General features: G+C 40.4%; 1 protein-coding gene across 1 annotated transcript; it reads left to right on the top strand.

Annotated features, from left to right (window-relative positions):
* Window positions 1-397: 397 nt before the first annotated feature.
* RPP40 (ribonuclease P/MRP subunit p40) lies at window positions 398-17654 on the top strand. The gene is made up of 8 exons (XM_054192561.1): window positions 398-766; window positions 2622-2766; window positions 4003-4071; window positions 5504-5599; window positions 6640-6765; window positions 10433-10631; window positions 11520-11654; window positions 12957-17654. The coding sequence occupies exons 1-8, from the start codon at window positions 455-457 to the stop codon at window positions 13153-13155; spliced, it is 1281 nt and encodes a 426-aa protein (XP_054048536.1). The 5' UTR covers window positions 398-454; the 3' UTR covers window positions 13156-17654.
* The last annotated feature ends 6272 nt before the right edge of the window (window positions 17655-23926 follow it).

Genomic DNA, 23926 nt, shown 5'->3' with positions numbered 1-23926 from the left:
CGGGGTCCCGATGAAACTGGACTGTATTTCGGTAGTGGCCTGTTGCACAGTCATGGCATTTACATGTTTCTCAGTTTCCGTAGGGTAGAAGGAAGCTGGTTGCCCGATGCCTTGAAGGCTGCTCAGTGCCATCAGCCACTCGAGGACACACTTTCACCTGTCCGTTTTATCCCTCCCAAGTGTCCATGTCTCCTAAAACCATCCCCTAGCAGGAAACATGCCCTGGGGGGGGCAACAACACTCCCCCTCAACACCTGCGGGGCCCGGCTCCCGCTCGCAGAGGGACTCCTGAAGCACGCACATGCGGTAACTGCCTCCAACTGCAGCTCCTGCACCACAAAACCCGTGTGGGTTTTTCTGCCCGACTCCCGCTGGGCTTTTTCTGAACATGAGAGGACCAAATGCACCGAGATCCCACACGGACCGGGCGGGGAGGGAATGGGCGAGGCCTGTCATGGCTGCCGCCCCCTCGCCAGGGCCGCGCACGCGCACACCTCCACTCCCTCCGCGCTCCGCGGAAGTGACCTCATCGCGCAGCTCCATCCGCGCCCCTCTCTCTGGTCGCTCCCCACCGCTCTGGGCGGCGTGGTTGGGGGCGCTGTCTCCCCGGTGGCGGCGGCGGCGGAGGGGGATGTCGATGCCGGTGCCGCCGCTGCGGCGGCTCCACCAGGCCCCGCGGCACCTGCTGGTCTGCGAGAAGGGCCACACGCGGCACCCGCGCTCGCGGCACGCCGCGCACGTGCGGGACCACGCCTACAACTGCCGCGTGAGTGCGCCCGCCTGCCCGCCGAGCCGGGAGCGGGGAAGGGAGGGGAGGGGGCGGCCGTTAACGGCCGTTAATGTCCGTTGCCGTCGGTGGGCACGAGGAGGGGCCTCCGCGGAGGCGGCCGGTCGCCGGCCGGGGGCTCCCACAGGGAGCGGGACCCACAGATTGCGCGTCCGAGTAGTGAGGGGCTGAGGGGAGTTTTGGGCTGCAGGCGTACCCTGGAAGTCTCCTCTCTCATCTTGTCCCTGCTTCACCTGAAATATCATAGACTGGTTAGAGTTGGAAGAGACCTTAAAGATCACCTTGTTCCAAACCCTCTGCCGTGGGCAGAGACACCTCCCACCAGACCAAGTTGCTCAAAGCCCCTACACCTCCAGGGATGGGGCATCCACGACTTCCCTGGGCAACCTGTTCCAGTGCCTCACCACCCTCACAGTAAAGAATTTCTTCCTAATATCTAGTCTAATCTAAATCTACCCTCTTTCAGTTTAAAAATGCTACCCCTTGGCCTATCACTACACTCCTCGATAAAGAGTCCCTCCCCATGTTTCCTGTAGCCCTTTTAGGTCTGGAAGGCCGCTGTAAGGTCTCCCTGGAGCCTTCTCTTCTCCAGGCTGAACAGCCCCAACTCTCTCAGCCTGTCTTCATAGGAGAGGTGCTCCAGCACTCTCATCATCCTCGTGACCCTCCTCTGGACTCACTCTAGCACGTCCGATGTCATGCTGTCATCAACTGCTTCGTTGTTTTGGATGACTTAATGTTGCAAAGTCCATTTTTTGCCAGCTTGCTCTCCTTTCTTTGGCTGTTACAAGTTTCAGTCAGATCCTCTCGATGTTTCCCTAGTAATTTTTTTAGCAACTGACAAGAAAGCTTTCTGCTTGTGTGGCAGGCAGCTCATCTGTCTGTTGTTACTTCTGTTGCATATGTGTGCAAAGGAAGATAGATATATACCTGTTCTCTGAGAGCCTTTGGAAAAACGTTTTTTGAGGGATGGAGGGAGAAAGAGCAGGAGGACAGACATTTATGCTGCTTGGGCCTAGTGGTTGGGAAGCTTGGTACTTGTCCATGTAATAACCTTGTTTTCCCTGGTCTCCTGGACTTGATCTATGAAACGCGTACAGGAAAGGTTTTAAACAGAAAGGAAATTAAAGGTAGGCAATTGGATCAAAAGACTGAATGCTGAGTTTAGTAAGAAAAGCTAGGTGCTCATCTGTTTTGAAAATCGGTTTCCTACCTTAAAATAGAAACCTGCTACAGAAGTTGTAGCATTAACAGACACCTTATGACATTTTTGAAAATAATAACGTCTTCAAGTTTTATTCTGATGGTATGTCATCTCTTTATTCTGATGGTCAGCTCTTCTGACCTCCAAAATATTCTGCAGAGTAGAATGCATTGATTCAAAAACTGGTTTATATTCTACTTTGGTCTTCGCTTTTCCACTGAGATTATGTAAATGCTTAGTCTGTGCGTTTAATTGTAACTGCTTCCTCCATCAAGGGCTTAAGGAAATGTTCCAGTGTGACATCAAGCTAAATTTCTAATGATGTGAAACAAGATCTTTAAGTAACTGATGCTGTGTAAAATCATGCCTCTATGTAACACCTCAAATGCTGCTGTAAATGCATTTGTAAGTGCACGTAAAATGCAAAAAAAAAAACCCCAAATAATGTAGTTAGTGCATGTGCAAATTGACACCTTTTGAAGACAGTAACCTGATATTATTTTTTCTTCATCTCATTTTGGTATGATATACTGATGTCTTTGAAAAGTAGAGTTTTTCTTTTCTGTTTCTTGCTTTTCTTCCAGAACAGATTTTAGGATATTATTTACATTACAAATATGTTCCTAATAGGTGTCTTTTTTGATTCCTGAATGTGGCATACTACCTGAAGTGCTGAAAAGTAGCATTGCGGATGTTGGAGAGTACTACCTGGTGAGGAATTTATCGGTTCATGAGTTGGTCGCTCACGAATTCATTGATGCTTTTGTGAAGAAAGGTAAGAAGGAAATCAGAATGTGACAGATGCAGCAATAGTGTATTTTTTTCATAACACGGTAAAATCCATTTATTATTATTTATTCTGAAAAGTATTTTAAAGGAAGGGAGGGAAAATATGAAGAAAATTCTGTATTAATTTCTTCAGCTGCTTTTTACTGCTTTGTGGTGTGTCAACATTTTTTTATACCCACTGGGTCCAGAACTACTATGATTATTCCCTCTTCATTTTTCCCTATTCCATCTCAATTCTGCAGACCAGCTATCAAGAGGGCTTCCATGTATCCTCGCACCTGTTTCTTCTACACCTCATCTTTATGCAGATTGCTGCAGAAATCGGCTACCTTCTCCCTTTCTCATTCCTTCGTATTTCAACACAGAGCTGTGTTAGCTGTGTACCACAGCAAGCAAGAGAAAAAGAAGGAAAAAAAATGCTTGCTTCTTTTTCTCTTTTGCTAATGGAGTTGCGGCGGCTCATCTTTACACAGTAAGAGCAAAGACGATGTGAAGAAAGATGCAGCCTCTGCCAAGCCAACTTGCATTTGCATACTCAGTGCATGCCATTTTAATCGAGCAGGCCCCGTTCCTTTGGCTCATGATAAATGTTGTACCCTTCAGTTGATTGTCCAGGAGAAAAAAAGTTTTAAAGGGAAAACAGAGGAGAAAAGAGAACACGTGGGTGAGATGGGAGAATGAGATCCAGTACCTTCTAAATGTGGGACTCTGATTTCCTTTAGTCTCATTAATGGCTTTTGTACCATTAGTTTTATGGAAGCAGTATGACGTATGTACACTGAGTTTACACGATCTGACTTGTATTTTTAAGAACAAAATTGGTTGTGGCAGATAATGCTACAAAATATGGTTAGTAATTAGAGCATCTTCCACCTTGTCTTCATGTTAGCTAATAACGGAAATGTGTCTGGAAGAAAATGTGGGGTTCCATTTGCGGAGTGGGGAAGGTCGCAGGTGGAAGGAAAGTGTTTGCGTATTGGGGCATATTGCTAATGTTATCTGTATTACAGGCCCTTTAAAATAGTGCCAGTCCAAGGTTTACAAAAATAGTAACAAAATGTTGCCTGGCTTGAGAAGGTGGAATAAAGTTGATGAAAACACAAGGGTTTAGAGTGATTCGAATGGTGGTTTTGTATGTTTGATTATCTTGAGGTGAATCTTTCGTATTATGTCTGTCTTCAGAGACTGTGTAATCTCATGGTTTTCTGCTTTACTATTAAAGGTTCATGCTACGCGCTTACCTATAACACAAAAATTGATCAAGATAATACTGCAGCTCTGCTACCAAATGGTATGTTTTGTTTTGGTTTCAGTAATACATACATATTGATTCTGGTCTTGGGTTTTGTTTGTGTTTTTTTTTTCATGTGGAATGACATAAACTGGAAAATGTAATGCTTGCTGTACTTGCCATCTTTATTGGAAATATGTTTGAATTGGAAAAATATTCATTCTAACTTACTTTTTTCATTCATGTTGTTAAATTCTTTATTTCATCTGAAGGAAATAAAAAAAGTCATCCTCACTTATAGTATCGGATTGTCCGTGCTTCAATCGTAATTGCAATTGCTACAGAGGATTATTTTTGTGAAAACATTGCATTCCAACTTCTTGTTTCCTACTGGTGTTAAAGACAGAATTTGTATCAAAAAAGAAAATTATCAGCACTGCTTAGGGAACGCTTTTAAAATACTCAGTGTTTATATGAAATGTGCTAAAATTCTCTGCAGTTCCATCACATTTTTATGAAAAAATGTTACAGGTGGGATTTTTAATGCAGAGAAAATAATAAAGCTGTTTTGTGCTTCAGTTATGTCATCTTATTCCCATTTAACAGTATATCAGATACAATAGAAACACAAATTGGTCTATCAGCCCTTTAGCCTTACACGCTGTAATATGACAGGACACAAGTAAACTCACATTCTTCAGAGGAGGGATTCTTGTATGTGCTCTGTCAGCCCAGTCCTAGCAAAACGGATACTTGATACTTGATAGCGTTTGAGCTTGTATGATACCATTATTGCAAGTTATGCACAATTAATACAGAGGCAGCATTACAGTTCCTGGTGATGTCACCATCTGAAATCTTCAGCAACAACCTTATTTGTTTGTAGTCTATATTACACTGTTACTTGTACAGCAGAACCAAAAGACTGTAGTAGAGATCTGTTGTGTGAAGTTCTGTACCAAGTGGCAGCTGCCAGATTTGGTTTATGAACACGGAAGTGGAGTTGTTCCAGCACATATTTGCTCATCATTAATAAGCGTAGTTTACTCAGCGTGTGTCGTCCCATTGGAGTTGGAGGAACTGCTTTTGTATATTTAGTTGAGCAGTGCATGCATGAATGTTTACTAAGTCAGGCCCTAGTGTAATGTAGTGTTCAACCAATGACACAGAAAATGCTAGGGGACAAGTGGAGAAAAAATTGAGGCAATGAAGTGAGGCAGTACAGTTAAAAAAGCTACAACTATCTCAGGAATAATATTACACTTTTCTCATTCTAGTTCAAAAGACCTCTTTGATAAAAAAAGAGTAATTGAGTTATATCTTTTTTTTAAGGGTTAATCTGGTAATCCATTTAACTGGAACTAATGAATCTGGATTACATTAGTAATACCATTGATCCAGAGATAACGTTGTATAAGGTATATGATTCTCAGAAGACTTCAAAGAGAACTAAGTAGAAGATTATTTGTATTAAAGTTTATTTTGTTCATAGGAAAACTAATTCTATCAGTGGATAAGGATACCTATGAGGAACTTGGACTGCAAGGTCGCCCTTCTCAGTATTCTGGCAAAAAAGTAATGAGATATAGTAAGTATTATTTATGTTAACAGTGCTTATTTCAGATCTGACTGAAGCATCTTGTTAGGATGTTTAACCAGCAATGCTGAAACTTTCCTTTCCTTAAAATAGGTTATTGTTTAGGTCTTATTTTTCCAGATGCATATAGAAGTATTATGTGAAGAGGAAAAAATACTTTTTCCCAAATGATAAAGCAGCTATGAGGGAATAAATGTGTGATCTTTTGGGTATTCTATAAACTTTTTAATTTCTGGATTTTTCATTGTGTTGTTTGTACAGTCTTGAGCCTCACTCAAGATTGCTTGCTTGAATAGGAGAATTGTATTACATTTGACATATTTAAAATGGTAGTCTCCATATACCAAGTACTTGGAAAATGTAATTTTTTAACAGACAAACTGAGTGTGATTTTTTTGTTATTTTTTTTGGTAAACAATTTAAAAAAACACAAACATGAATGCTATGCCATCTTAGATGTACTGGAACCTGATAAATAGTTGATAAACAGTTACATAAAAGCTTTAGAAGGGGAAACTTGTAATGTATAATAAGAATTTTGGCAAAATGGGACATTATTTTACTATTCAGTTTGCCAAGTAAAATGTATGGTGAAATTTCCCTTGGAAAAATAAATGTAACTTTCAGCCTGGGACCAATTAATCTACTAAAAAACGGTTGGAGAAGTGTCGTTGCCATATACGTGGCTTTTGATTTTAGAAATCCTAGCTTTTTTAGTGCTAATAGCTTGCCTAATTACCAAGATATTTTTAAGGCGCTGTTTTGGGACTTCTGTCACTGCCACTACAAAAGGAATCTCTCTTCAGTCACTAGAAGACAGCTCCAGATTATATCAAAATAAGGACAGCAGGAGGTGAATATTTACTTACCTAATGGGGCATCATATTTGCATAATCAAATACTTTATAAAGATGCTGTATATGTTAAAAGGAAGTTTAATGTTCTTTGGTTTCTTTCTTTTAGTTCTTAATGATTTTAATATCAAAATTTATTTCAATTGAGTAACTGTTGCATTTTTTACATTTTTGCAGTTATAACTATTGACTTGACTGATCCCGGCTTTCACCCTGATAGCAAGAAACATAACAGAGTGCTTTGGGCCTTGAAAGAAAAGAAACCTTTAGAATTTGACTTCCTATTGGCTTGGTATAATACAGGTAATAAAAGTAAATGTAAAACTAAAATATAACTAACATGAAGTCCAAATATTTTTAGTTTACTGTTCTTTTCTAATGATTGTTCAAATGTATTTTCAGTGGAGGGAAAAATCGGATTAAAATTCGTTCATGTGGGATTTTTTGTTTGTTTTGTTTATTTGTTTGGGGTGTATGTTACTTCCTACACAGCAGAACATTTCAGTTAAGGAACACAATAGGGATTCATAGGAGACAGACTAGTTGCTTCATTTCCTTGTCTCTGTTGCCCAGGCTTTTTGGTGTAACTTAGCCTATTTGATAGTGCTGCCTCTTTATAAATTTGTGACATACATAACCATTATTAACACACATTTTTTGACTTTGTTTATTAATACACATAAGTTACATATTTGGTGTAGTACTTGCGATGGGGAACTTTCATTTCATCAGTAGTTAAAGGGTATGTGCAGAGTCCCTATTTTCGTCATATGCTATCTACACTGGTACATGCAGTCTGCTATTTTACCATTTTATTCTCAAGCACTTCTGTGAGACTGGAGCAGAGTAAGAGGTTGTTGTTATAAGAAATTGTATTGTCTCAAATCACCTTTCTTCTAGCATTCATTTATCTACTGTTTTCTAATTACATTAATTTTTCTTCTTGGATTTAAGTATTGTTCTTCCTCTGAGGGTCATTTTCCAAAGTCCTCACTTGCTTGTCTTACCTCAGAACAGGCTGTATCTAGCGATATGTCACATTTGGATATAATTGACAAAAGCTGCAGGAGTCTGTACTGCAAAAAAAAAAAAAGCTTTTCTTCATCATAGCTGCATAGCTCTTAGTGTGTTTTTTTCCTGGCTCTTCAAGACCAAGTCTGAGAGAGAGTTACTGATCTGAGAAATTAAAGCTGCTTAGAAGCTCCTTTAGCAGCATCCCATGCCCCAGAACTTTAGTCCTTCATGTTTCCCCTCACTCTTTTTAAGTACTAATCATACGACAAGAATCCTTCCTTGTTTGTCATACGGAAATCGTTTAAAGGCTTGCAATACCCGTCCTTGTAGTCTTCAGGAAAGACTCACAGTGAATGCTGTTGTTACCACAAACGGTGACATAAATGCAACTAAGGTGGCGGATCTTCAGGCTCAGCTTGTTTGGATTTATTGACCCTGGGCAGATAGCAAAATGCCTCCAGGGCTGGTACATTTCTTATGGTTGTTGCTGCCAGTGTAGAAGCATTCAGGAAGAACAGCATTCCTTTTCCTCACTTTTTTACATCCAAAAACCGGGTCAGGTCAATCATGTCCTGAATATGGAGTTAAATCTAAATGCCTTTCTGTGCAGTAATCTCGTGCTTATAACACATTAAAGACTCTTAGTTCCTTTGTACTGACAAAAGTAAAACTTTTATAGATTTTTATTAGTAGACATGAGGCATCGTGTAGATTCTGCTGAGAGAATCCATGTCCTCTGTGAACATTCTGCTTTCAGCCTTCCTGCTGGTAACTGGTGTTTCTTGCTATGGTCAGCATTGCTGCAAACCTATAAACATTCGTGTCGCTTTCCAAAAGCAGGATTTTTTGCTTTCGTACCTGCTTTTCCCACTTAGTGGTTCCGGCTCCAGGAGGAACAGAAAAAAGGAATACGGAGTGTGTCACGTCTTTAATGACAGAGGCAAACCAACCTTTTCTTCTCTTTTTTATTGCTGTAATCTCTATGACAATTTTAAATGTTTATTGGCTGCAATTCACTGGCCTGCAAACTTTGACAATGTGCCTGGTTGTTGTTGACATGGAAAGCTATGCTGTAGCTAGAGGAGTTGTTCAATTGGAGTCTTGACTGTTGTGTTTGAGGCTCCTTGAAGTTAGGACTATAGCTGAGGATTCAAAATGTATAATTTCTTATATTTGACTAAGAATTTTAGGGCAATATTATACATTCTTTGAACCTGCTAGTCTAACAAATCCCAATAGAAAGTACAGACTGAAGGAAGATGATCTGTTCTAGCACACTTCAGACTTAAGTATATCTGTATAAAGATACTAAATTAAAAAGAATTCAGTGGCTGCTTGTCTTTGTCACTGTGCCTTTCGGTACTTGGACAGCCTTTTTTGAAGGATGACTAAAAAGGATCAAGTTAGCCCTCCTTTTACTACTTCCCCATGTGATTGTCCTTGATGGGATAAATATGGCTGATGGAGTTTAGGCAGTCCATAATTTTGGATAGCAAGTCTTGGACATCGTATTCTGTAGCGAACTCTATCCTGTTCTTGAATTTCTTCTGTTCATACGTGCCTTTCCTGCAGTATTTAAATGCTATTCTGGACTTCAGACTTTTCATGAATAAGGTATTATTTCTTGGTCACCTAGAGACCCATTATTACTATATGAAAATAGAATACATTGTCTGGAATTTCAAATTTAGGAGAATTGATTCCAGGTCAGTTATCTTACTGCTTCAAAAAGGAAGTTGGTTAATACCTCTTAATTCGCAATATGCTTGCTTAGGTTAGGTTTTTAGTCTAGGTTAGGTTTTTAGAATTTTGGCTGCTGTTTTGGATTACTTACTGGAGTTGAAGAAACATGACCTTTCCCAGAAGTACATCAAGGTACATCTGTTACAGCCATACTGCATTTGAAGACTTATTACTCTTGTTTTGTTTTGTTTTTTTTCTTTGATCCTAGTAAAGTGAGATTTGTGATATAGTTTGATTTCTCTGTACTCCCCCCTTCCTTCTCTCTTCAATCCTTGTCCCGCAGACTATCCTAGAATTCATCTTGACATCATTGATAAATCTGTTCTCAAACCTGTAGTCACCTTCTCACTTTTCCACTCTTCAGGGAAAATGGTGTTCTGGGATGGCAGACACCTTAGCCAGGTGGGTAAGAGGGTCTCTGGTCTTGATGACCGATTCTGTTATTTTTTCTGGGATAAAATCACCTTCCAAATATACCTTATCTGAAGATGATTTCTTAATGTACTGTAAATCAAGAGCCTTTCTCAAAAACGTTATGGCTCCATAGTTTGCCATCACACCTAGGAAATCAAGTATGTGGTCTATAGTGATGGGACCGGACATCTGGGAAATATTCTTACATATTCTTGTCCTCAGCTGAGAGAGCTAAGAGATCCAATAACCTGACACGCTGGATAGAAGACAGAGTGCCTTTTCGGGCAATGAAAAGGGAAACTTTCTGCAGCTGTGAAGGCATGTTCTGGGAGAATTTAAACGACACTATAGCTTTTTGCAAAGTATTCCTGAGATCTGTGGGAATTTGTTCCACTGGAGTTGTTCATGATTCTGAGACCACTTTGTCTCAGGGAGCAGTTAACTTGTGTTCCTACTCCCTTTCATGTGTTCCTTTTTTAGGAACAGTCTGAATTCCTCTTTCTAACAAGTTCATGTTATTAGTTGCCAAGTTCATTCTGCTTGAATTTTCTGTTGACAAATCTGTATGTGATAGTTAAATAGTAATTTTATTGAGCTATACTGAGTTGTTGGATCTTGCGCTGTTCTATTTCAAAGAAGATAAGGAAGTTGAAGATTCTATGGCTTTTGCCAAAGATAACAGCATGTAAGAAGATTACACACTGCATTTTCTTGTAAACATATACAAAGGTTTCATGTATTCAGTGCTCCTTTTGTTTAGTAGTTTTGTAACAGCTCTCTGTGATGTTGTGTTGTTAAGGTGCAGAGGGATCAACGTTGATGTCATACTTTTCAAAGAACCAAATACAGGCTCTGAAGCCAAAAATAACATTCAGCACATTAAGGGACTTGCAGTGTCCAGTGTTAGAAAGTAATGAACTCCAAGGGAAGCCAGACGAGTCCTGCAGTACGGAGGAACTGTTTGAGTGGCTAGGTGCTGTCTGGAATCAAGTTAGCTTGTGAGTATTTGAATTTGTTTGATCTTTAAATACGTTTCAAGTATGGAAAGCCAAAATTTATTTTAAGGAAGAGCTAAATAAGAATTAAGAAAGGCACATTTCTGTAAGTGGGACATCTGTTATGCACTTAAGTGTTTGTTGTAAATCTTGAATAACTTTTCTGTGGTTTTGGGGGTACCCGTGTGCACTGGTGCTTGTGTGGTGCTGTGTTTCAGATTTATGACCAAAACAGTGTTGATAACACAGGGATGTTTTAGCTATTGCTTAGCAGTGCTTACATGGTCTTTCCTGTTTCTCATGCTGCCCTGCCAGTGAATAGCCTGGGAGGGAACACAGCCACAACAGCATACCCCAACTGACCAGAGGGATATCCCGTACTATATGGTGGCACATTCAGCAAAAAAATCTGGGGGAAAGAAGCAGCAGGGGGAACGTTTGGAGTTACAGCAATTGTCTTCCCAAGTCACAGTTACACAAGATGAAGCCCTGCTTTCCTGGAGATGGCTGAACGGTCTGCCTGCCAATGGGAATTAGTAAATGAATTCCTTAGTTTGCTTTGTTTTCACATGCAACTTTTGCTTTACTTTTAAATGATCTTTGTCTCAACCCATGTGTTTTCTCACTTCTACCCTTCTTGATTCTCTCCGCCATCCCACTAGGGGGGGAGTGAATGAGTAGCTGTGTGGTGTTTAGGTGTTTACCAGGGTTAATCCACAGCACTATGACATCTTGTGTATTAATTGCTTGGCCATTAGTTGGTTTGGTACTAATTTACATTATATACATAGACACTACTTGTTTGGTACAATTTTTGATTACTCAGACTTACTGTAGAAGATTTAAAGTATATTTATTTTAGTTGTTTTGTTGTTTGTTTTTTATTTCCAGAGACAACAAATCATCTAGCTTTTTATCAACCTATTGCTGTCCTCAGCCCAACACAGTGGTGGAAAAAGCTTTTTTGTGCACAATCACGGGCTTTATAATTCCTGAGAAGATAATTCATTTATTGGAGCAGCTATGGTAAGGGCTAACAGAAGTACATTACTAAAATATTTGTACTCTTAACACTTATAATTTTTAGAATCACTTTTAAATACTTTTCAGAAGTGCTGTTGGAGGTAAATAGCAAAATATACAAAACGAAGACTTTCTTTTTTAATTAGGAAATGAGTTGGAAGCTTAACATTGGTATAAAAAAGCAATAAACAGTTTTGGATACTCCAAATGAGAATGCCTGCTCTGTATTCTAGTAATGACTTTGCTTTTTGTCTTAATTTCTAAGAAACAGTGGCTCTACTGAGCTCCACATTTTTCTAATTCCCTGTCTATGAAAATCAGGTGCCCTTAAATATGTCTGATGTAGTATTTTTAACTACTGATGGAAAATGTGATTGAAATCCCTTTATGATACCAAAAAAAGTATCTCAAGGTACTTCAAGGTTATTATGCCATTACAATAAATTAATTCATAGTAAGTTTTTTGAATCAAATGTTGTAATATAGGACACTGGATAGTGTTGACCAGGGTAGCTGTAGTTCTAATTCGGTACCAAACTGCATGATACTGGTGTGTCATGGATCAGTGTGGTAACTGTTTGTATTTTATATTAGTGCTACTGGTAGCAAATTCTCAAAGCTCCTTGCTGCATGTGTGAGACAATTCTTAAAGTGCTTGGTGGCTAAGAATTGTAGCACTGACGCATGACAATATTGCCGTTTCTTTGTCTGGAATATGATCATTACTCTGAGCAATTTTCAAGTCTCATGCAGAAAGCCTCTGTAAGCTAGTGTTGGAACACAAATTTCCTTGGCTTTTATTCTCTACTTTAAAGAGCAGTGGATAATGTCTGGCTTTGATTATTTGTAATCCATTTCCTTTCTGGTGGTAAAAGTATTTGTGTCAAGCATAGCCTGAATATATTTCTTCCTCCAACATCTTTTTTGCTCTGATAGCAACTGTTTTCAGCAAGTGTTCTATTTTCTGAAAGACAGTGCGTGCTGTAGGAAATTCAGAACAGCTACTTTACAACTTAGAACTTTTTCTAATTGCTGTAACTTCCAGGTTTGCTGTGTCTAAAAGTATGGTAGGAATAATCAAGAGTCAACCTTATTTAATTTCCTAATGTCTTCTGATAAAATATTTTCTTTTGAATTTATTTATTATGTACTAAAGCAGGGGGTTTTGTAACTGTTAGTTACAAATTTTCACTAAAGTGCCTGTGTCTTTGATTTTTAAAATTTATATATTTACTTTATATTGTATACTTGAACATGCTGCCTATTCCATTGTAATTATTGACTACCTTGTCTTCTTCCTTGCAGTTGCTATTTTGGTGAACCAAAACTGGCATATTGGCTGACCTTAACTGTGCATGGCTTTGCAGACAGCCCTGTTTCCTGGAGAGAAAGTGAACATGGTTTCCACAAGGGAGGAGAGAACTTGTACAACTTTGTAATTTTTAGAAATCTGGACTACTGGCTTCAGATGGCTGTAGGAACTAATGACGATTGTCCTCCATAAAGCTATATCTACAGAAGAAGTTTTCTAATAATCCCGTGTTACTGTATAGAAATGTAATGAGATAATTTTTATAAAAGTATAGGTAACAAGTACTAAGAGGCTGTATATTTTTTTTCAATTATTTATAGCCGTTAAAGGATGACCTACAATGGAAGGAATGGATTTTTGTTTCTTCACTGTCATACAGTGCGTTCTGAAAGACTTCACAATTCTAACTTTAAGAAAAATATATGTTTTTGAGAGTTTAAGTTCTCAGGAACTGACTGTAGGTGGTTTCCTTTTATCCAGGAGTAATTTTGGAATTTGAAAGTTAGCTTTACAGATTGCTGGCTAAAATATTTGGGGGAAAATCTCATTTTGGGCTTCAGCATTTTCTTTCTTTACATTAAAGATCTGTAGAACCTTCAAATTCACGTTTAGACGTTTCAGCCTACGTGGTGGCAAATAAAAAAAAAAAGCGTTCTCCATAATTTGGTAGGGGGAGGAGAAGAAAGGTCAAGAGAAAGGAGGTACGTGACAATGGGAGGAGCACCCATTGAACATGGAAAAAGTAAAGGCTTACTGAACTGCTTTTGTGATTTTGCGGATCTCGGTTGTCAGAAGTCGATTTTTCAACAGCGATGCAAAAGGCTGCTGTTTGCTTTCTTAATTGACATCCACACACTCACCCCACCACCAAGTATCTACTTTTAAAAGTAGCTTGTGGTTCTTGCTTACAGGACAACTCGTGGAACTAAGATTTCACTGTCATGTTATTGCAGACACATTTCTGTGAAGAACTCTATGGATATCCCCTCAAACAATGCAGTTGAAGTGAGACGGGTTTTGTTAAGAATGAGCAGTAATGCTGAGAGCACAGGCAGCTATAAAGAATCCAGGTTAATTCCTGTTGTAATCCATGAAAGGTTGGATGGTGTTTTTGGGGGGAGCAGGGATGGACGTTATTTGGGTTTTGTTTTATGGAGTGGGTATGTATCATTAAAGTACCAGTGCAGTGCTAGCTAACCTGGAAGTTGTTCACTTGATGGAGCAAGAGTGTGGTAGTGGAAGTTAGGGCATAGCTGTAGTGGAAACATCATTATCTCCTATCGGGGTGAGTGGCACAGAAAAGCAGAAAGCCCATGGGAAGTAGTTGAGCTTTCTTTTTTTTATCTGTCTACTGGCTCTCTTCAGTGAGGAGAATCATCCTGGATGATTTAGTTGGATGGTATTTGTTTGTCGTACCCCTCCACTAAACATAACCCCTTTTGCTGAAGTTTTGTTACGCATTTCATGAACATGACTCTGACAAATCCACGAACAGTTTTCTAAATCATAACATTGTTTTTCAAAAGTATCCTGCCATGAGATGTTTCTAGTAGGTTACCAGGAGCAGAAGTGCCACCTTGTTTCATCTACAGGCATGGACTGGCATGATCACAAACAAATGGACAAGAGTCTGGGAGAGTTCTTGGCTTGACACTTGACTAGTAAATATTTAACCAGGCCGGCGAAAACATTGTGTTTCATTACTATGCATCAGTGCAAATGGCTTCAGCTGATGGCTAAAGTCTGCTTGTGAAAGTGTCTGTTGAGGGATTATGCAGTGTCAACTTTCACAAAAGAGACTAGTAACCAGAAGAGTCTTCCTTTTTTCCCTTGATCAGAACGTCTCTTAAAAGCTTGGGCTTTTCCTGGAAGTTACACCTGCAGCAAAAGTTCTAATACAAAGTTAAAAATCTTAAATCTTTATGAAAAGTTAATGAAGTTTGTAGCTACTTCAGCAAATGTGCTCATCTTTCTGTCATGTTCTAGTAAAACTAACCCCCTCAATGTGTATACATGCACACAAACAAGTGTAACATATACTGCTTGGAAAAAAAACAACTGGCATCTAGAAGTAAGAATCTTGTATTGGTGAGTTTGTTTCCCTTATTAACTGAGAGAAAGGAATGAAGTCTTATGCATATGCTTCATACTACTCCCAGCAGGAGTGCAGATCTGTTGGCCTTGGCTCTGAAATGTCAGCAGTAGGACCAGGTGAAGTGATTTTTTTCTAATTGGCACCTGGCTGCAGACCACCTTGGGATCATTGATGATGTAAGCTGCTGCAGAAGTGCTGGTGGGTACACAGCGATAGCCTCATTGAGACAGTTCTGGAAAGCGGGCCAAGAAGCAGGCTTTTCAGCTCTATCAGTTCTACTCGGCATGTGAGTATTAAGGTTAATCTTATGGATTAGGGAAATCGCATCACATTGATCAACAGTTCCCTTTTCCTCCTATCTACATAGGCAAGGGACTGTAAATATTTCTCAAAGCTCAGTGTTACAGGCAGAGTTATTTGGCTATGCTGCTTCTTACAATCCCTAGTTGTCTTCTAGCAGTTGTTTAAAATGGCTTTTCCATCTAAGGAAGGGATTAAAGTCCTGTGTGGTTCTTGCAGTTTACTTATTTGAGATGCTGAGTTGGTTTCTGGCTTTTCTGTTTTCTTTAAACCTGTACAAAGTATCATTGAAAATCTTGTGCTGGTAATAGTTGCTGCAGTTGGTCTGCTCTTCAGCTCTGGGAGGTGATACTGCATTAATCGAATCCATGCTTTCCTAGCAAGGTCCTGAGGTGTGCCTCAGGTGTGCCTGCTTCTTAGGAGGCTGGCTTTCCTGTGCTTGCTGGGCTTTGTAGTTGCACAGAAGAGAAATGGGGGTGAACTTGACTTCTTTCTTACCACCTGCAAACAACTGAGGGAAGATTTTCCTGGGATGAGGGACAACAGTCTGTTCCCTACGGTCTGTAAGGACAGACAGAATACTCTTGTCTCCCCAGGAGACTCCCAAGCACGGGGTAGACTTGCTGAGAAAAGGAACACGAGGGCATTGCTTGCATGCTTGGGGAACAGGTTAGGAAGGAAGAGCTGGGACTGAGCCAGGTGGGCAGTAATTCAAGGAAGAGTTGGGCAGGGCACATGAGGCAGAGAGAAAAAAATTTTGCATGAGAATGTAAGATGGCTGCTGGTGGTGTTCTTGCCCTTTGTGCCTGCCTGGGAGGACAGAAAAATGCAAAAGGTTTTGCAAAAGTAATGGGGAGCAGCTGTGCACCAGCTGCTTCTGAGATCAAAGGGCTGAGTGCTTACTAAGAAGTTTTGCCTGTGGGGAGTGTTTTATCTACCATGGGGAAGGAGAGCCAAATATCTGAATGCAGAGACAACCTAGGGCAAGCTGGTTGCATGAGGAGTAGGGGGGGTTTTTTGTCCTGGTATGCGGATAGACATAACACTCCTTGAAAGCTAGGGAACTGCTCTGCTTTAACCTCAGCATTCTACTGAGCTGTGCATTCCTGCCTCTCAGCTGGTGAAAGGAAAGGGAATTTTATTGAGAGGTTACTGGGGGGAGGGGTAGCAGAACCAGCTGGGAATGGGCTGCAAAGATCATGTGCTTTTCCAGCCACATGTTCCAGTAAGTGGTTATGTGTGTTCAGAAATTGGTGGGTGCGTAACAAATAGAGAAAAAAACGTTCCTATTGACAAAGGGGAAAAAAAGCTGAGGCAGTTGGATAGCGTATGTTATGCAAAATCACTCTAAATAGAACATATTTGCCTTTTTGTTTTGCAAATGTTGACTGGGTCAGGAACCTGTCTGGAGAAATAAAGGTGTGTGTCCCTTAATGGCAAGAACGGGAGCCTGATGGCGGTGGTAGTATTTTGTGTCTACTAGTGTCTATTAGCGTGGGGGACTCTGAGAAAGTTAGATAAGGGTGAGAAAAAGAACTTTCACTATCAGAATAGATTCTAGAGGTGCTGTGGTTGCAGAGGGAAAGCATCAAGGTTTGGCACAGCTTAGATGTGGGGAATGCAGGAGAGAGAAGAATGAGTGCTAACCTAAGGCTGCTTGAAAGGGAGGTGACGGGGTTTAATGGAAGGAGAGGCGTAAGCTTTGTTTTGGCTGCATCATGCTGTCATTTAGTGGTGAATATCCATTTTGGAGAGGCTAGCCAAGATGTAGAGTTGGATGTCCAGAAATCAGCCAACAAGAAAACAGGTTCATACATCATCAGCCTGGGGACTGCATAGCAATCGTGGGAGTGAGGGAGATTGCTCAAAGATGCGCTATGTTTTTGTTGGAAATAATTTGTGTGCTTTTATTATTTCTTCCCACAGGCTGCCTTTTTTTGCTTTATCTGTAAGGTTTCTGAGAGCGTTACAGAAACACCAAAGACTTAAAACTGTCTTGAGATAGGTTAGATGATGTTGATATTGCTGTTAATTGCAATCAGCAGTTGGGCTGCTCACCCAATGCTGCAGAGCCAGTGTGGAGTTTTGCACATGTAGAGAGTGCCTCTGCTACAACTACTGCAAAAATAAGTAGGTAAGGCAGATAAAAGGTAACAAGGAAAATAAGAGTGGAGAGGGGTATTTCTTTCCCCCTCTCATGGGAGGTGCATAGCAAATCTGTGTCTGATCTGGGATTAGAATGAAGGCTTTTTGTAGCTAGTCCAGTACTCTAGCTACTAGATTATAGTTTCTCTGATGCTGCTAATTAAAGATTAATGCATGCAATTGACTCTGTCTTTAGTATTTCTTTACGTGGTAGCTATACTGGAACATGCTTGAACTGTTTCTCTTAATAATTTTTATTCACAGAATAGAGCTTAAAGGGCAAAACCAGAGACTAATTCCATTAGTGGGCTATTAAATAACCACCTTCTGAATATTAACAAAAAATTCAGGAGTACCTACCATAAACTAAGGTGACTTTACATAAATAAGTGGCCTCTCTTTCATCCTTGGAAGCATCTTCCAGCACTGCTTAAAAATATTTGTTTTAATGCAGCCATATACAGGAGCAAAAACAGGGAGCTAAAGTGACTTGAGCAGTTTTCAGTTTTCCAGAGAGCAAGGTGCAGGGTGCCTTGGCTATGCCAAGTTTCCTTTAGCTGGCTTTATGTTTTACTTGGGTAATTGGAGAATATCCTAAGGAGTGGTACATGCTGTTCTGTCCCCCCACTGCCAAATATAGATAACCATTGATATTAGTATTATTGTTGTTAACATCTAAGCCAGATGTCTAGGTTCCCTAGATAACAACAATCCTTCTGCATCATATGCCAGTAGGGTTGCAGAGAATGCAAAGGGACTATTAGGCGATTGGAGGTGGAAAAAAAGCATCTTTACTGATTTATCATGAAGGCAAGTATTTCTAATCTTTGTCACTGTTGAAGTTTGTACCTTTCTTCAGTGTTACCAAATTAAGTATGGATTTTTAAAAGGGTATAGCTCAAGGCTCTACAGGAAGCTAGTGCTATTACACTGCAATCTTCAAAACTTCTTGTACTTCGGCTCTGGGATAAAGACCTTACTGAACTAGACACCACATTGCCAGTGGGACAACACCAATTATGATTTATGAAGAGAGGTTTCTTCTTCATTATTGAAGCAAATTAAGATTTTAAATGTCCAGCTTTTGCAGGGCAGGCACAAAACCAAGCAGTGATATATTGGTCCTTGAGCCTGTTTTTCAGTTAGATACTAAATCCCGTTTTAGAGCTCCTGGTGTCAGAACAAGATGATGTAGCCGCATAAACTTATTTAAATATGTGCTCAAATATTTTTATAAGCTTTATGACAGTTGGGTATCGTTTGTTTTCCCATAGTTGGCATAAATGCCGTATCTATGTCACATGTCACTGATTTGACAGAAGGGTGGTTGTGTGTTCCAGATGTCATTGAAATTTGTACTACTGTTCAGGGTGTTGTGACTTGTATCTCTCATGTTAAATACTGTGGAATCACAGTCTGATACACATAGAACCTCTGTACCTGTGCTGATCTTAAAGGTCAATAAGAATAGCAGGCATTTAGCAATTCAGAGTAATGGATGCCTTGGCCAGATGATTAAAAGTATTCGTGTGACCAGCATGGGTTTGCAAGGTCCATGAATTAAGTCTTCAAAATTATGTAGGGACCTTCAGGTTAGATCTGTAAAAGCAGTGGTGCCTTCATAATTTTGAAGACTTGTAAAAGACTTTTGAAGATCTGTAAAAGCAGAGCATTGTGGTGCCTACTTGTAGGCAGTTAATTCCCCAATGGCATTAACAGCCTTCAGACTGGATACCCAGTACTGCAAAGCGCATTTACTCCTGCTCTCAGAACAGAGATCAGAAAAGTCAGCATTCGAAGAAGTGAGCTACCTACACCAGCTGGTAGACAGTGTGAAGGACTACAGTGCACCTAGCTCAGCCTGCTCTGATGGAAATGGGGGTTTGGGGTTGTTTGGGTTTCCTTTTTTTGGGGGGGGAGGCGGGAGGGCAGGGGGCAGCTTGAGATAGAAAGGCAAGGCTGCCTGAAGAACCGTGGTAGAGACATCTGGGTTTTACTTATAGCTCTGATAATAAACTGCTGGGTGACCTTCTACAAATAGCTTTGCAGTTCTGTGCTGCTCTGACGCTTTCCCATTCAATGCATCAGACTTAGAGATGCTACTTGCTTTGTAAACCACTTTCAGAGAGCCATAGGTTATCATTTAATGTTCACAGAATTTACTTCAGAATTTACTTCAGAACCTAGAATCATCCCTTGCCACGTCCCTTTGACTCTGAAGACTGCTGATCAGAGAGGAGTGGTTTTGACCGGAGCTCCAGGGCAAAACAAGTCCTATCTTTCCTCTACCTGCCTGGAGGGTGATGCAAGTGAAGGAAGTAGTATGGGGTTTACTCTGCTTAAGGCAAGACTGTAATGTACTGGAAAACATGACTCCATTTAGTCGTCTGCAGTGTAGAGAACAGAGGGGTGAAGGGTAACTAAGGGTAACATGAAGCATTTGGGATATTTATAAAAATGTGAAATGGCTTTTCTTGTTAAGAGAATGGTTGTACATCATTACAGGCTACAAAAGCGAAGTGGGAACATGCTTTCCAAATCAGGAGGAGAGCAATCCTTAGCAATTGCTAATCTATTTATGTTCCAGTCATGCTCAGAGTGTGGCTTTGAGGTCTGAAGCTCTTGTAATTGCCTGGAATATGTCATTCTGCAGCAAGATTCATTGTTCTGTTGTCCCCAAGAGGAAGGCTGAGATTTTTAGCTGTAGGACTTCCCTTTCAATTGAGCAGAGACATGGCTAAATTCCCATGTATTGTTTTGTTGAAACACTATTAATTATGGCTTCCATTCTAAGCATGTCATTTCTATGTGATCTAGGCAGAAATTGATGCGTTTGGTGGGAAGCAGCCGGGGCTTTATTTTGGAGATTATACATGAGTTTTAGGAACTGGGTTTTGATGCCTGTTGATAGAAATCCCTTAAACTTTGCAGGATCAGTAGGGTGCTTGTTTGGTTCCCTGATTTCTCAAAGGGTCAGAGCCTTGATTTTTTTCTTCCCTTTTTCTCAACTTCTTGCTGCCAGGTTTCCTTTGCTGTTCCCCAAGCAATGCTCAAAATATTTAGACATTGAGCCCAATTAAATGAGAGTAAACTCAAAGCTCTGTGCCTTGCATGAAGATTTAGTGAGGGCAAGATTCAGCAGGGATTCAAGGCAGTTTCAGGAAGCTGGGTGAGATGTGGCTTCAAAAAGTCTAACAGCGCAACCTTACCCATGTTACTTTGCATGGGAACCTCTCTCCTTTGTGCCTTCCCTTGAAGAGAAGGGAGTGCATTTCTAAATAGCAAAGAATTCCTGTAGCTTCCTTTCAAGTCCCCAAGGTGTTGTTGGCCGTGGGAACCTCTCCGTATAGCTCCTATGGAACCAGTAGTTTGGAGCATAGCCATGACGCTTCCATGTAAGAAAGCACACATGCTCTGTGTAAAACTATTGACTGCTGTTGGTAAGACTGGGTGGAAAAGCCAATTTTTATTCTGTAGATTGATTTATTTTGTGAATGACAACCTACACTGACTTTTCCTCCCTGGGGGCTGAAAGTGGAGTTGTTGCTAAGTTTCAACTAAATGAGCCTTCTTTAGATCCAGATGCTGTTCTCCCTGCACCTTCTTTAATGCATGGCTTATCAAGTGAATTATATGCTGAGGACCTCTAGGGAGGGGAGCTGCGAAGAAAATATCTTTCTTCATGCCTGTCAGAAGGTAGGTCTGCCCCATTCAGGACTGCTTTGGTACTTCGTAGTCTGGAGCAGCTCGCTCTTTCTTACTCCAGTATGTGTTGGTGGATTATTTCAGAAAATTCAAGCGCTCCTGGATTTACTGCCATCTGTTACCAAAATTGTTCACTGTGCTGGAACTGAGAAATCAGACAGGGAGATGGGCTTTGCTGCAGGTGGGGGGGCCTGCTCCATGTTCTGCTTGCCCAGCCCAACCCTGCCCTTGGCCAACAGTTGCCACAGCCTGTGTAGATGAGCAAGCAGGATTTGTTTCCAGGGGATATACACTGTGGAGTTCTTGGCCTCTCTTCTTGAAGTGTGGTCTGACAACCACCGTCTGGACAAAAAGTCCTCAGCACTGAGAGCTCACTCTTCTCTCTAACTCACAAATAGTATACTCCAAAATTGTGCTTGTTTGTTGAGGTGTTTTGTTTTTGTTTTTTTTTTCCTCAGAGATCAGTCATTTCAGAAATACCTGCTATTTTCTGAAAGACCCCCAAAAATGTGATTTGGAAACAAAGTTAAGGAGTTGAAAGATGCAGTGGTAACATAGGACAGATTTTTGGCTGAGGCTTTTTCAATAGCATAGAAATTGCTTCATCAACCAGATTTTGTCCAAAATGTGGTAGGTGGTTGTCCCTGTAAATTGTGAGGACATGATAGAGGCACCTTGGGTTCTTAAAAATAGTGTGCCAGCTCATACAGTTACTACTATAAAATGGCTGTGGTGGCCCCCTTCTTCCCTCTAAACTCAATTTCAATAAAAAAGCCCAAGTGATGAAAGAAGAAAGCTAGACTTTAGAAATTGGTCTTGGACTGAGACTAAACATGAGAAATTTTGTCTTGGATCTTTTAGATAGTAATATAGAAAAAGATAGTATTTTAAGACTAAGTTGAGGCTCTGATGTGTTTGTTTTTTTTTTCTCACAACTCAGTAAGAGTCTTCTGAGCAGAAGAGGACAGACTGTATTAAGATGGTTGATTTCAATGCAAATAGAGAACCCTCATGTTCTTCCATAGTGTCCTGAATTTGGTAAAAACGTGTTTTTTACTTCCCATTGAAAAAATAGCTTACTGTGCCAAAGACCTCTAAGTATGTTTAGATTTATTCCATTTGCACTCAGACAAGATGAGATACTGCCCTATTCCAAGAGAAGACCTACAAATACCAGAATCTGTGCAAAAATCAAGGAACCAATCAGTATTGTAATAAACCCTCTTGGTTTCTTGCCCTTTTGCAAGGATGGCAAGGAAAAAACCCTGTTGATAAATGCCTATGAAAGGCATTTAAATTATTTTGTTAAACTACCTGCAAGTATGCTGCCTTATATTATGCTATTGTGGATGGCATCATCTGGTGATGGTGGCCACTAGAGCTGCATCCTCTCATCAGCTCTGAGCTGTTCTGTGTGACCCTGAGTGGGGGCATATTGAGATTTTTTCAAAGAATCTTGTTTCTATTTAGAAGCAGAAATACGTAGCAGCCTTCTTGTGGACTTAAGTTTCCCGTGACTTCACTGATCTTTAGTGTGCTTTTTGTTTTAACTCCCACAGATGTTTCACTGTGTCTGTAGTTTGAAAATTACTACAGTCACTTTTATTACAGAGGGGATAAAGTTGATTCCTGCTGTCTAAAACCTGCCTGCATGGACTTTCTAGGTGTTCTCAGTGAAGGATTCAGTATCAGTAGTAGCGAATTTAGAGGGAAACAGTGCAGCTTCTGAGAACTTCACTGAATTTCTAACCAGTTCTCGTACTGAACGTAAAATGCCATAGTCTGTGGGAAAAAGAGACTGTTCCTACCTTCCAGTGCTTCCAATATTAAAAAAAAAAATATATAGGTAGCTAAATAAATATATATATATAAAAGAGAAAAGTGGTAAAGTAGCACATAAGTTTTTGCGGTAACTAGAGGAGACAGATGCGCTTCGGAGTGTTTCACCCAAGCCAATGCTTTCAAACTTGATTGGCGGTTGATAAACAAGGTTCAGAAAGTTTGTCCTTGCCCCATGGTACTGTGGTTAGACATGTAGCCTGCTATCTTGTGTCCCTGTACCTGTTCTGAGGGTGTTATTGTCAGCAGAATAATGTCCTATTTACCAGGTTTTGGAGGTATTGGGGACTTACCAAAGGGATCTGTCACTCCTTATTTTTCCTTCTTCTCTCCCAATAGCGTCTGGCTTGCCTTGGTGGTGGAAAAGGTTGGTACATGGAAAATCCCGAGACTGACTGTCAAGAACAGTAACAGTTTGAGATAGTGAAAACCAGTTTCAAGACATTATAAAGAGCTAGGGGAAGCTTTCTGGGAAGGGAACTGAAGCTAACCAAAGAGAAGTCTGGACTATTAAATTAATTAGCCTGTCATGAGGTTTTGAAAGCAAAGATGGAGCTCTATTAGCATGTTGGCTTCATAGCAAGTGAGAGCTGGCTGGAGCCTGCTCATCTGCATGTAGTTTTGGGATGAATTAAAGTCTTAAAGCCTGTGGGTTTTGTTGAAAAATGACATTTTGAAAGAGGCAAGTTGGCTGCTAGGAGTCAGAATCAAAACAGAGCCAAAATAAGCTTCATATTTCTTAACCCCCATGTCGCTGTGAAGTCCAGACTTTCCCAGATGATGTGCAAAGGCACAAGGACTGAGCATTGAGAGCTGCCAGGTTTTAGTGAGAGCGGGGAAAAGAAAATAAACTACAGTTGTCCATTATGTAAATACACG

This window comes from Rissa tridactyla, chromosome 2 (genome assembly GCF_028500815.1).
Source record: "Rissa tridactyla isolate bRisTri1 chromosome 2, bRisTri1.patW.cur.20221130, whole genome shotgun sequence".
Classification (NCBI taxonomy): domain Eukaryota; kingdom Metazoa; phylum Chordata; class Aves; order Charadriiformes; family Laridae; genus Rissa; species Rissa tridactyla.
This window is presented reverse-complemented; position numbering and strand designations above follow the sequence as displayed.

Excerpts from the sequence above, each read along its gene's own strand:
- RPP40 (XM_054192561.1), top strand. The coding sequence starts at position 455 with ATGGCTGCCGCCCCCTCGCCAGGGCCGCGCACGCGCACACCTCCACTC. Across the intron at positions 2,767-4,002 it reads TGATGCTTTTGTGAAGAAAG|GTTCATGCTACGCGCTTACC; the intron begins GTAAGAAGGAAA and ends TTACTATTAAAG. Across the intron at positions 10,632-11,519 it reads GTCTGGAATCAAGTTAGCTT|AGACAACAAATCATCTAGCT; the intron begins GTGAGTATTTGA and ends TTTTATTTCCAG.